We start from the raw sequence: 12,685 nt of genomic DNA, 5'->3' as shown, positions 1-12,685 counted from the left end.
AGCATTTCTCTGAGATCCTTCTTGAACTGAGGGGCCCAGAACTGGACACAATATTTCAGATGTGACCTCATTAGGGCAGAGTACATGGTGAGGAGAATCTCTCAAGACCACTAACCACAGCCCTTCTAATCCACCTCAGGAAGGCATCAGCCTTCTTGGCCCTTCTAATCCACCTCAGGACAGCATAGGCCTTCTTGGCCACAAGAGCACACTGCTAGCTCACGGTCAACCTTCCATCCACTAGGACCTCTCCCAGGTCCTTTCCTCCTTCACTGCTCTCCAGCAGATCAGATAAAGTTGATGTCAAAACACAGAATTTTTTCAGGGTGGAAATACACTTAACAACAGAAAAAGCTTTTTGGTTTTAATCTCGTGCCTTTTTTTTGTATGTGTGAGCCAACTGCATTCAATCTAAGATCACAGCAGTGTGGCAATGCAAGAAAGCCTCCATTGAACAATTATTTCACATTTATACTGACAAACCAAATCTTTAACTAATGAAATGTATTTTCAACACCTCGATAAAGAGGTACATGAAGCATGTGGAGAAGACTCATCAAAACATCAAGAAGTATTGTTATTTAGACCATACAGACAATAAAAGGATCACAAATGTTTGCTTACAGCAAGAAGTACATTCCCTGAAGCCAGCTGGATCCACAGTAATTCTTTCAAAACAAATTAGAAAGAAGGATGCATATGAACTAATTCCATATTTACAGCTTAAAGATCAAGAACTGCGCCAGCAATCTGCATAGGAAAATACTGGTTACAAAGTCTTGTGGCAACGAGAACCCTTTTGGTGAGATACTCAAGGTGACAGAGCTAGGTATAAGCTGTTCAAGAGGCTGCCCAGGCTCTTTAAACTGAGAAAATATGAGCTGCTTTTTATATGGAAAGATCTTAGATCCAGAGATGGCCTTTGATTTGTGCCTCAATTTCTGCACTACATTTACAATATGCTAAGAGCTGGTGTTTCTCTGAAAAAAAATTACTTAGGAAGAAGCAGAAATACCCAAAATGTACACACTGGAACTGATTTTAAAAAGCACTGCATAAGGAACAGCTGAACAATGAGAATGGGAAGCTACAGGAATAATGACATGAACTTATTTTGGAGCCAGGAGCATTTCTGATGCCATGGAGAACACAGAGCTCTTTTCGAAGGTCTTTAGAGATAAGAAGTATTTATATAAATATGTATTAGAGTTCTTCATTATTCTCTTCTGTCCCCTTCTAGCTCAGTTCATAGAATGTCAAGGGCTGGAAGGGACCTTGAAAGATCATCTGGTCCAATCCCCCTGCCAGAGCAGGATCACCTAGAGCAGATCACATTGGAACACATTCAGATGGTTCTTGAGTATCTCCAGAGAGGGAGACTCCACAACCTCCCTGGGCAGCCTGTCCCAGTGCTCTGTCACCCTCATGGTGAAAAAATTCTTCCTCAGCTGCACATGGAATCTCCTTTGCCTCAAATTCCACCCATTGCTCCTTGTCCTGTCACTGGGCATCACCAGGAAGAGGCTGGCTCCATCCATTTCTCCATTTCTCCCTCTTCCCCTCTATTTGTATGGTCAGAAGCTTGGTTGATTTCTTTTGCTCCTTCAGCTAATGCCAAATGTAAAGTTTAAAAAGGTACTAAAATGACACAATCATGAACACCAGGAAAGATTCTCTTGGTAGCTGAGGATCAGCTACAGGCAGCATCGATTTTTCACTGCTTTAAAATGCACATAGAACAAAAGACCCAATGAAGTGCAAAGGTAGAAGAGACAATAAGAAACACAGGCATTAGAGAGAAGGAACAGCAAGAAGCCCAAAGGAGAGGTGTGGTACTGCTCCCATCTAGTGACCCATTTCACTTTTACAGCAGAACAGACCCTAACCACCATTAAACAAACCACTGAGGCACCAAAGCTTTGCTCACACACCACACTGTGTACTGCAGTCTTCAAGCCACTACAGCCCATCTGAGAGGTGAGATTCAACCCAGCTAATTACAGATTGCTCTGCTTGCATCTGCAGCTTCTGCTTCCCTACATCTTCTGACTTCTCACATAGAAGTGCAGTCACTCTTCCATGCACTGCTACCTCATTCTGTATTTCTGCAGGCACCTGCTCAAATCTGGGGTTTTCCCAATGGTATTTTAATCAATTCCCTGCTCAAACATCAGGTCTCAAAGTGCTTTTGTTATTTTTATTTCCTCAAAGTGGCAGTGACAAACAATTAACTGCCACAGTAATCTTTTCATGGGAAAGATTTCCCATCTCTAACCCCACAGAAATACAGCTGCATTTAGTATAACATTTAATTTCAAAACTTAAAATACAGCCAGAAGTATGTCCTGCAAAATACTCCACGTGTGTATTTTTTGTTAGGCATAAAACCAGTCCCACTAAATGCACTGACAGCATTTACCTACATTTGGATTCACCGATTGCATCAGGTTGGAAAGGTCATTTTAATCAACCTCCCTGAAGTCAGCATGGACACCTCCACCTAGATCAGGCTGCCCAGGACCTCAATCAAATCTCTGGGCAACCTGTTCCAGTATTTAACCAGTCTCATTGGAAAGAACTTCTTCCTGATGTCCAACCTAAACCTGCCCTGCTCCAGTTTCCAGACATTGCCCCTCATTCTATCACTACAAGGCCTTTTAATCAGCCCTTCCCAAGCCTTCCTGCAGGTGCCCTTCAGATATTACAATTGACATTGACAAAAAGAGCATCACTTTTTTGCCTAAACAAGCGTGACATTGAAAGTCTATTTAAGGGAGACTCCAGGTCTAGAAGCCTAAAGCCCTTTGTCATAAGGGCTGAAAGATGGCATTTCCTTTCCATGACCTAATGCAAGTGAGGAAACAAACTTAGCCTCACTGGTTTTTAATGCCACAAGGATGCCAGGTGTTTGCCTGCCAGTAAGATGGGAGGTACCTACACTTCTGCCAGATTTACATTACCTGTCAAAGGGAAATGTTTTTTCAGATTGTCAGCTAAAAGTCATTTTCCAGCTGGATGTCTCCAATTAACTGTAATATTTACTCAGGTATTTATGACCTACAAAAATTAATGTTTATTCTGGAGTCACCCCTCTGTGGTTTATGGATAAGCTAATTCAGATGTTGCACTAAGCATGTAGTTGGCCAGGCAACAGTTCTATGAATCTCAAATCCAACCATCCTTACATCAAGTGTTTTACATTACATTTCCACTTCTTAAACTCTCTTCATGCTTCTGTTCCTCTGATAGAGTATAAACTGCTTTTAAGACCTGAAACCAGATATACTTGCAATTTTGACTTTTCCATATGCATTTGTTTTCATAGCTGATGCTGTGTATTTGTTAAGCACTTGAGTTGAGACTTGTACATGGTTGCTTATTCCCTTACCAACAAATCCTGAGCAATCACACTGCGTATGTCATGGCTTTAAGGTAATAATAAATAAATGCTTCAACAAGTGGGGACATTAGAGCAAAATAATTCATCCTTGCTTCTCTTAGGCAATGCAGAACCTTCAAGCTTGGATTAAAAGCACACATAGACATGGATCTGCAACGAGTAACCACTTTCATTACACAGAAAATTAGTCAGTGGCTTTGAACACAGAAAGAGAGAGAGATATTTATTGCACAATCCTAAATTGGATCTTTAATTCTCTTCCCACACATCTAGCATGCAGGTCCTAGTAACATGTGCCACCAGCTCATCAATATTTACTCCTTAGGACTCGGAAATGAAGCATGAAAAAGAAATACTTGTCTAAATAATTCATGGGGATTGACTAATCTCCAGCATCCAGCCTCACAGGCACCCAGTGACACTTGCACAGCACCTCACTGTTCAGCTACCCCAAATGCAAGCAGAATACCCAACCCAACAGCACAAACAACATTGAAATATCTTTCCAACTATTCTGGAATATCTGTCACCTGAAAGCCAGTAGTCCAGGTGATGACATTACAAAACACAGGGTTTACACCAATTTTTTTTGCCAAACTCTTATGTCTAAAAGGCTGACCTGGCATCAGTTCAGGCTGTGTATGAAATTGTATATAAAGTAAATTGTATATAAAGAGACATCTTTCAATTAATATCATATCTAATTTTGCATTCAATTCTATTTATCCAGTTTGGAATCTAAATTTCAATTCTTGAAATTACTTCCAGTTTCTTCCACCCTAGCAGAGACTCAATTCAAACCATATACAGGGACAATTGCTCATGATCTACAACAGTCTAGGGAGAGTTCAACAGAAGTTAGAACAAAAAAAAAAAACAACCAACAAACAAGGAAGTAAAAGAGAAAAATGTAAGCTACTAAATGATGAAGGTGTTCATTTGGTACTATTCTTCAGCTGATACACATCACCTATATCCTCAAGGTCTCCCACAAGTACTTCACTGAAAACAAAACCATCAGTTGCTAAACAGGTTGGACTTCAAAGTGATGGAGCACCTCCCTTACTTGAAATGAAACAATGAAGGTGACAAGAAGAAATAACAAAATCATTTCCAAACCTAAAAACCATAACAAAACCTCCAAGCACAAAGCTTATCTCTCTTAAGGAAGTCTTGCAGTGTTGTGGTACATTAAGGTTTAAAAACAGCCAGGTGGAAACTTCTAGATCTGGTTTTGCTGCTCCGTTGTTCTTGTCTAAGGCTTGAGGAAATTTATGACTTCCTCCTCCTGCTTGTAGCACTAAAATCTCGCAGAATGCAAGTCTCTCAAATCCTCCACCTAGAAATGTGTGCCCATTTTAGGTCACCCAACTGAAAATGTAAGCCTTTTTGTCTGGAGATGGGAAAGACTCCCCTCAATCCTACTTTTGTTTTTAAAATGCCCTTCTGAAGTGGCTACCAGAAGTACATTTTGTGCTTCTCTGCTCTTTATGCTGCATAGGAAGCAGGCCTGGAAAAATGGCAGCAGGAATTTCTGTGTGTTTTGTACCTCAGAAACACAAGTATGTCAAGAATTTTCATGGTAGATAACAAGCATTTATCAGGAGTCTTGAATTAAACAATGGCCAGAATATTTGAGCAAAAGTCTTCTGCAATCCTCAATGTTTTAGAACAATTTGAGAGCCTGGAGGTAAGATTTTAGCATAAGAGATGTGGAAGATTTTGTTTTATAAGGAAAAAAAAAGAAGTCCTCAGCAAAGTGTCAGAGACAGACCTATTTCAGATCATTTTTATATGCCATAAAGCAGTAATAAAGATCAAAACAGACCTTTGTTTCCAGTGCAGACCATTAGGGAAGGTGCTGCTGAAATGGAAAGGCTGGTTATTTCATAAAGAGCATTTTAATATTTGCACTTTACAGGTATTCCACTGGAAAACGGTGGAGGGAGCAACATAATTCTCAGCAGGCAACTAACTCCCACATGCTGTCTCCACGTGAAAATCTTGAGGCTATCAAGCACCAGCTGCCCAGAGACATTAGCTCAAAACTAAAGCCTTGCGTCACAGCCAAGTGAACTTTCCTTTGGGTCAACATGAAGATTTACTGGAGCTCAGAAGAGTGTACACTGACTTCAAGGTAAAAAAAAAGGGTTGGAGACAAACAGCTGAGATAGCCTCTATCACTTCCCAGTTTCAACTCCTCCCACCTGAACAGGCTTCTCTTGTCTAAGTCAACTACCACATAACCCCATAGCCTTGACTTACTGTGAGATGTGAGTTATTGGGGTCAGCAGCGTCTCACCCTCCAGGTCAAGCTCATCGGCAAAGCTGTTGGTCCTGATGAAGGGTCCTGTGTTCACGTCTAAAAACGCGGGGCTTTTCTTCACTGTGAGGAAACATGCAGGTAACAGTTAAAGCAATAGCTTTGGGCTCTGTTGAGAGAGCTCTGCCACTTGTTTGGACCTCTGAAACACTATGTTTTTTACAGAATATTTGAAACACAAGTTACTACCAAAAAAAAAGACTGCACACAACAAAGAGTTCAAGAAAAGTGAAGTTTTAACTCTTCTTCTACCCAAACAATTTCAACTTCTGGTGAAGATTTAAAGCTTTTTTTTTTTTCCTTTTTAATTTTTCTTCTACCCAAAGAATTTCAACTTCTAGTGAAAATTATAAGCTATTTTTTTCCTTTTTAATTTTCCCTTTGTGGCCTTCATACAATAAAATGTAGAGCATCTATAGCACAAACAGCTTCATGCACTGTAAAACTTAACTGTACAACACTCAAGGACCATCACTCTGCAGCAGAAGTGTATGAAGGCAAGTCAATGACAAGACCAGGTCCTTATCATATCTCTACTCAGTGTTTCAGCTTGAAATATTTGGTTTGGGTTTTTTGGTTTGGGGTTTTTTTTTGGGAGGGGGTTGGGCAATTACTGTGACTAAGATCAAGAAGCCAGGCCTAGATCCACAAAGGAACCCAGACATTTTCTCAGGGAGCAGTCTGCCCCTTCCACACACTGTGTGAGCAAGTCTACTGCTTCCCAGTCCTAAGGCACAAGGACACCTCATCTTTGAGCCTAGACATGAGACTGGTGGCAAGATACTTAGTTCATGCAAAGAGAATTCCTTAGTGGAAAGGCCATTTCACAAAAACTTCAGATATTGAAAGCTTCTACTAGCAAATTCATCTGTATACCAACCCCTTCACACATCCAAGGCATTAGGCAGTGTTACAGATTTCACTTTTAAACTCAAACTCCAACATAAAGAACCCCAAGTGGCTTTTTTTTCCAGCATGGTCTTAACATATGCTAGAGAAGTCACAAAATTTGCAGTTAAAAAAGTCATTTATACGTGACCATAAATGAATTTTATAGAGAATAAAACAAAAACAAATACTGTAGAAGTCACAGATTTCAGACTCTGATACCTCCCCATAGAAATCTTTATCTGTGCACTTGGCACAGGTTTCTGCACTGAATTTCTATGTAGGCAGGCTAGAGAGAGGAAAAGAAAGCTTCAGAAGCTTATATTCAATGGGTAATTAGAGGAAAAAAATAGGAATCAGGTATAGCAAAATATATTTACTGTAATTTAGGGGTCCCTAAGCTTTATTTTCTCTGATTTTGATGGGTTCAGTAGCAACTGTGGTTAGAGGCATGACTATCCAACTGGTGATGCTGAACCAAGCATGGCTTTCACAGGATCACAGGATGTTAGGGGTTGTAAGGGACCTCTGGAGATCACTGAGTCCAACCCCTCTGCCAGAGCAGGATCATAGAATCTAGCACAGGCTGCACAGGCTTTGAAGTGGCAGAAATCAGACTCCCTGCTTCAAAACACAATTTCTGACTATTCTGGAACCATTTCAGGTCAGGTTGGTTGGGTCCCTGAACAACCTCATCTCTAGCTGAAGATGCCCATGCTCACTGCAGAGAAGAAGAACTGGGGGTTAACTCAAACCAGCCTGGGTTATGGTGGAAATAATCTGAGTTTTAATTAATGTATTTAGTATTAATTTAATTTAGTATTAATTTAAACATTTGCAATTTACAACCTGAAGAACTTTCCAAACTGGAAATTCTCCTGACGTGTCAGTGCTTTCTTTAAAACCCATGGCAGGCAACTGCAGACAGAGCATTGCAATGATGTAGGAATGAATAAAGGTGATGGAGCAATGAAATATTATGAGCTTTACCTGGAGAGGAAGGAGTGCTGGGAGACTGCTGGTCTGCAGAAAAGGATGGCCAGGAGCGGTGACAATCTGAGTTAGAGTAAAGATGCACATGAAATAGAGATAGGAGAAGGGATGGGGGAAATAAAATAAAACAGAACAAACAAACAAGCTCCAGACAGGCAGCCAAGGAGATTTAGTGTGTTAGTTGAATATTAAATTACCACTACAGGAGGCATTGCTGCCTCTTCAAGCGCATTCTTCATGGCAAGATAGTCCTCCCTACATACCAGCCCCAGCAATCTGTGTGTTTGCCCCTTCCTTCCCCACTTTGGGGTCTCCCCAAGTGTTTCCCTTTCCAAAGTGTGCTACCTCACATGGCTCAGGCCCTTCTTGCTCCAGTTAATGGTGTAGCCAGCTCTTGCTCAGATTACAGTGCTGTCAGATCAAAGGACGAGTGCTGACACTCAGGTTTGAAGCTGCCCAGCACAAAGGAGACTTTCTTACTCACTACAACTACTTGAAAGGACATTGGAGCCAGGTGAAGGTTGGTCTCCTTTCCCATGTGACAAGTGATAGGACAGCAAAACAGCCTCAAGTTGCACCAGGGGAGATTTAGGTTGGATATGAGGAACATTTTTTTCCTCAAAAGGGCTGCTGAACCCTGGGACAGGCTGCCCAGGGCAGTGGTGGAGTGCCCATCTCTGGAAGGATTTGAAAGCCACGTGGATGCGGTGCTCAGGGACATGGTTTAGTGGTGACCTGGCAGTGCTACACTTAATGGCCTTCAAAATGTCTTTTACAAGCAAAACAATTCTAATTCTGTGATCTCACACCAAGCATTTGAAGTTGCTCACTTGAACTGTTTAAACCAAATGCTTGCCTTAAGCTGCATTTCTTGGGGAAAAGCTTTGGGCAAGCAAAAGGAGACAATCATGAGAAGGAGACTCAGCAAAAATGTAACCTTTATACTTTGTTCAGTTCTTATGAATATCCTTTCAGTAACTACTTTATGAAGAAATGCTCATGGACACCCACAGCAGCACAGAATGATATTTTTCAAAAGTGTTGCCTTACTTTTGTAGAAAGAGGGAAAAAAAATCCCAACTATCAAAAGATAAATGTATTGGGAGTTAAATCTTATAAACCACTCATTTTGCAAGTGCTCTGCCAGTGCTAGGCACACTGCAGCCATGGGTCTTGGGTCCTTGCTCAGCTGATGATGCCAAGAGGAAGGAGGGAAGCAAAGGAGGTGGCAATCTGGTTGCACAATGATACTGACAAGCAAGCCATGTGGGAGATCAGGAGCTTGAAGGCTCAAAAATAAGTGGGCAGCCCAAAAAGAGAACTGAAATTTCATCAATAAGAGAAAGCAGCATATGGATGTGACCAGAGGTTCTCTGAGGGTCTAATTACAGCTGAATTTGCATCTTTTAGTCTTGTGGTTCCTAATTTCTTGTTTCTGAGCTTTTGCCCTGGCAACTTCAGTCTTCTGTGTAGCTAATCCTATTAATCCTACTAAGTACAATTTAACTATCTCCTCTTTATTTCTTTCAGTCACTGAAAACAGTGTTAGGTAACCTTCCAGGTCCACTGAGCTCACACTGCTTGGCTAAGAAAGAGAAACTGAGCTCATGGTAGCTGCCAAAGCTCTTCTGATGCTTCCCCAAGATGAAGTAATTCTTTGTTCATGTGAAACAGGTGACTTCATGGCCCTTGAGATGTTGCTGAGCTTGTTCCACCGTGCTCCCCCTCAACAGAGATGCACTGCTTGGAATACAGAAGAAAAGTGGAAACTGAAAAACAGCCAAATCAAGGATTGGTCAGGTGAAGGCAAGGAGACTTCATTTGTTTGCTGGTATTTTACCACCTGAACTGACCAGGGTTCTATGTGGGTTCAGAGGAGAAACTGAACCTTGTATTCAGACAAATTCATCCAAGAGAGAGCATCCTTGCATTTGGTCGCTGAAAATAAGTCTCTGTTGTCTTCATTGGATGCAGAGCAGAAAACTTACTGGGGGCTTGCAGTGCTCTCACTAAATCACAGAGGTTTCTTTGCCTAGCCCTAGCTCTAATCCTGGAGTCATTGGGGAACACTCAATTGTTAAGAAAGTGCCTAAGCAAGCACATTAGAAACATCACAGAACTACATGGCTGCTTAAGGGATCACAGAATCCAGACAAACAGTAAAATAAATGATTTAATTTATGGATCCCCATCTGCTCACAAATATCCAGAGAGCATTTTCACAGAAACAGATGCAGGTGTTTCAGAATGCACAATATTGGAGGTCAAATCTGGACATTTTCCTTCCACCCCAATTTATTTGTTTAGACATGTTCTGCTTGTTCAACTCAGATAACTATGGGATTCATAAAGTAGAATTCTCTTTTTTCTGTTGGTTATATAACAATTTGCAGTTGTAAGAACAAAACCAGAGATCATCCAGTTCTATAAATGAGTGCAGTTGTGATCACAAGTATGAAAATGCACATTTTTGCCTAGACCTCCTTGTCTACAAAGGATTTCTTGTGGCACTAGGCACACAAAAGCAGCACTGCAAACATTACACTATCATAAGTCAGCATGCCACACAGAGAATTACTTTCCTCAACTTACCAAGCAATTTTAACATTCCTTTTTGTCCTGTGTACTTGTAACAGTTTAGAGAGAGCAGAGCACAGATTACAAAAGAAAAAGAAAGAAAAAAAGTGTCAGAAGAAATTAAAGCAAATCCTTTTTTTGAAACCTAAAGAGCTGATTTCTGAAGTGATAATAGCAAAAAGCAGCCTGAAAATCATATTGACCTCTGATCTACTTTAATATTTAGTGACAAAAAGTGAGACTTGACAGCTCTAAGCATTTCTCCATTCAAATTGCTTTGAAGAAAGGTATCTGTACTCAAAGCCCGAGACAGATTAAACTCAGTGCTTGTCCACCTTTTAACAGCTATGTCATTTCCACCACTAGATGGGATTGGCAATCATTCGTTAAGAGAGGTCAGGAAAGAGTGGAAAAGCATGGATGATACAGAACAGAACAAAACAAGACAGAAGTGTACCAAAAAAAGTACATGAAAGGTGAGAATTTCTGCTTGAGTTCAAGTAGTGCAGCTGCCAGCCCACATTGCTCCTATTTTAAAGGTCATTAAGTTTAATCAGGCCAGCCAAAATTTCTGAGGAGGAAAACCCCAAGTACTTAAGTTATCTATAATCAGTAAAACACACTTTAAAAACTAAGCCTCATTCTTGCTGCCAAAATTTTGGCAATACACATTAAAAACTTCTAATAAAAGTACATTTGTTAAAAAGCCACATTGTAAACTCAGAGTTATTTTGGAAGTTCATTACAGCTAAAGCAACTGGAACTTGAGCTATTAAAGGACTACCAAACTGCTTTCTTCTTTTTCCTCATACTGTACCATCTTACACAGTGACAGTTAACACAGACAAACCTACATTTATCTTAAGTACTTCATAGCCTACTCCACTGAGTAGATGGCAGGGGCACATGATGGCATGTCCAGAAAAGGGCCACGAGGATGATCAGAGGGCTGGAGCTGCTCTCTTATGGAGACAGACTTAGAGAGTTGGGGCTGCTCAGTCTCGAGAAGAGAAGGCTCCAAAGAGACCTCACTGTAGCCTTGCAGTACCTGAAGTTGGCTACAAAAAGTTGCTAAGGGACTTGTTAGGGTGTCAGGTAGTGATAGGACTGGGAGGGAATGGAGCAAAACTAGAAATGGGTAGATTCAGATTTGATGTTAGGAAGAAGTTCTTCACCATGAGGGTGGTGAGACACTGTAACACAGGCTGCTCTGGAAGCTGGTGGAAGCCCCATCCCTGGAGGTCTTTAAGGACAGGCTGGATGTAGCTCCAAGCAACCTGATCTAGTGTGAGGTGTGGTCTCACTAGGGCAGAGTAGAGAGGGAGAAGAACCTCACTAGACCTCCTGGACACACTTTTCTTGGTGTATCCCAGGATGCCATTGGCCTTCTTGGCCACAAAGGCATACTGCTGTCCCATGGAGAACTTGCTGTCCACCAGGTTGGTTGAATGGTTGAATCTCATACAGCCAGAAAACAAAGCATTATTGTTTTAGAGTGACATAAGCTTGTCCTGTCCTCATCCTGTCTCCTACTGCTAGTCAGGAGGACCCAGGTGTAAATCACCCATAGAAGCCATTGCAGTTTATTGGCATTTTATAATGGAATTTCTTACCAGAATTTTCATAGGTATCAAAAGTGAAATCAGGCTTCCTGTCTTCCGTCACGTGGTCGTAAGTGATGTGTGGCACAGTTAACATCCTGTCTGGAGAAGAAGGGCTGTTGTCCTTCTCCAACTTAAACTTCTTCTTTTTAACCTAGAAGGGCACACACATTACATGACTCAAACCAAGCCACATTTACCTGTCTCTTCAGTAAAATCTTCATTAATAAAGCAGTCCCCAAAGTGCTATAACCAGTCTAAAGTCCCTGACTGGTCACATTCTCATGAGGTTGCACTGAGTGTTTCCCAGTAAGACTGCCTCCACCCCACCAAAACCAGCTAAGACTAGAACTCTGCACATTGCCATTAACAAATCCCTTGTCAGCAGTAAAAAAAAAAAATCTGCTTGCTCTGTAACAATTTATATAAATCAAACTATTCTACAGTGTCTTTAACATTTTATGGATACAATAAATCCAACCTTCAGCAATAAGCAAAGGGACAGACTCCTGCTGAACTCAGATGAACCTGGGTTACTACAGAAGAATTTTGCTCATTCTCTCTTTCCAGCTTGAGACTTGTTCCATAGAGAGGATAGACTACTACATACTCTAAAGACACTGACAAAGTTTTTTTGTTGCTGTTTTTTAAACAAAACTGTTCTTAACCTATAGAATCAGTTGCTGTGAAAACACTGCCATATGCAGGCACAAGATGTCTTTACCACAGGAGCTCAGACAGTCACAAAATCTAGAGCTGGAAGAAGTAGTTTTGTTGTGTTGATTTATTTTTTTTTACAACACAATTTATTCTTTTGGAATTTGATTCCCCTCCCCACCCTTTGCTTACACAACAGCACCAGTGGTTAACCAGGAGCCAAAACCCAAACTCAGTCCTTCTCTC

General features: G+C 41.0%; 1 protein-coding gene across 24 annotated transcripts in view; it reads right to left on the bottom strand.

Annotated features, from left to right (window-relative positions):
* KCNQ1 (potassium voltage-gated channel subfamily Q member 1) overlaps nt 1-12,685 on the bottom strand; it is a 434,341-nt gene that overhangs the window by 252,473 nt on the left and 169,183 nt on the right. For 15 of the 24 annotated variants that reach the window (XM_064163209.1, XM_064163199.1, XM_064163194.1 and 12 more), the window contains exons 10-14: nt 11,795-11,936; nt 10,197-10,223; nt 7,602-7,667; nt 5,666-5,786; nt 5,229-5,264 (exon numbers count right to left, since the gene is read on the bottom strand). In XM_064163209.1, the coding sequence (XP_064019279.1) occupies nt 5,229-5,264; nt 5,666-5,786; nt 7,602-7,667; nt 10,197-10,223; nt 11,795-11,936 (392 nt within the window). The other 9 variants (XM_064163210.1, XM_064163207.1, XM_064163208.1 and 6 more) reach the window with 6 other exon arrangements.

This window comes from Pogoniulus pusillus, chromosome 24 (assembly GCF_015220805.1).
Source record: "Pogoniulus pusillus isolate bPogPus1 chromosome 24, bPogPus1.pri, whole genome shotgun sequence".
Classification (NCBI taxonomy): Eukaryota; Metazoa; Chordata; class Aves; order Piciformes; family Lybiidae; genus Pogoniulus; species Pogoniulus pusillus.
This window is presented reverse-complemented; position numbering and strand designations above follow the sequence as displayed.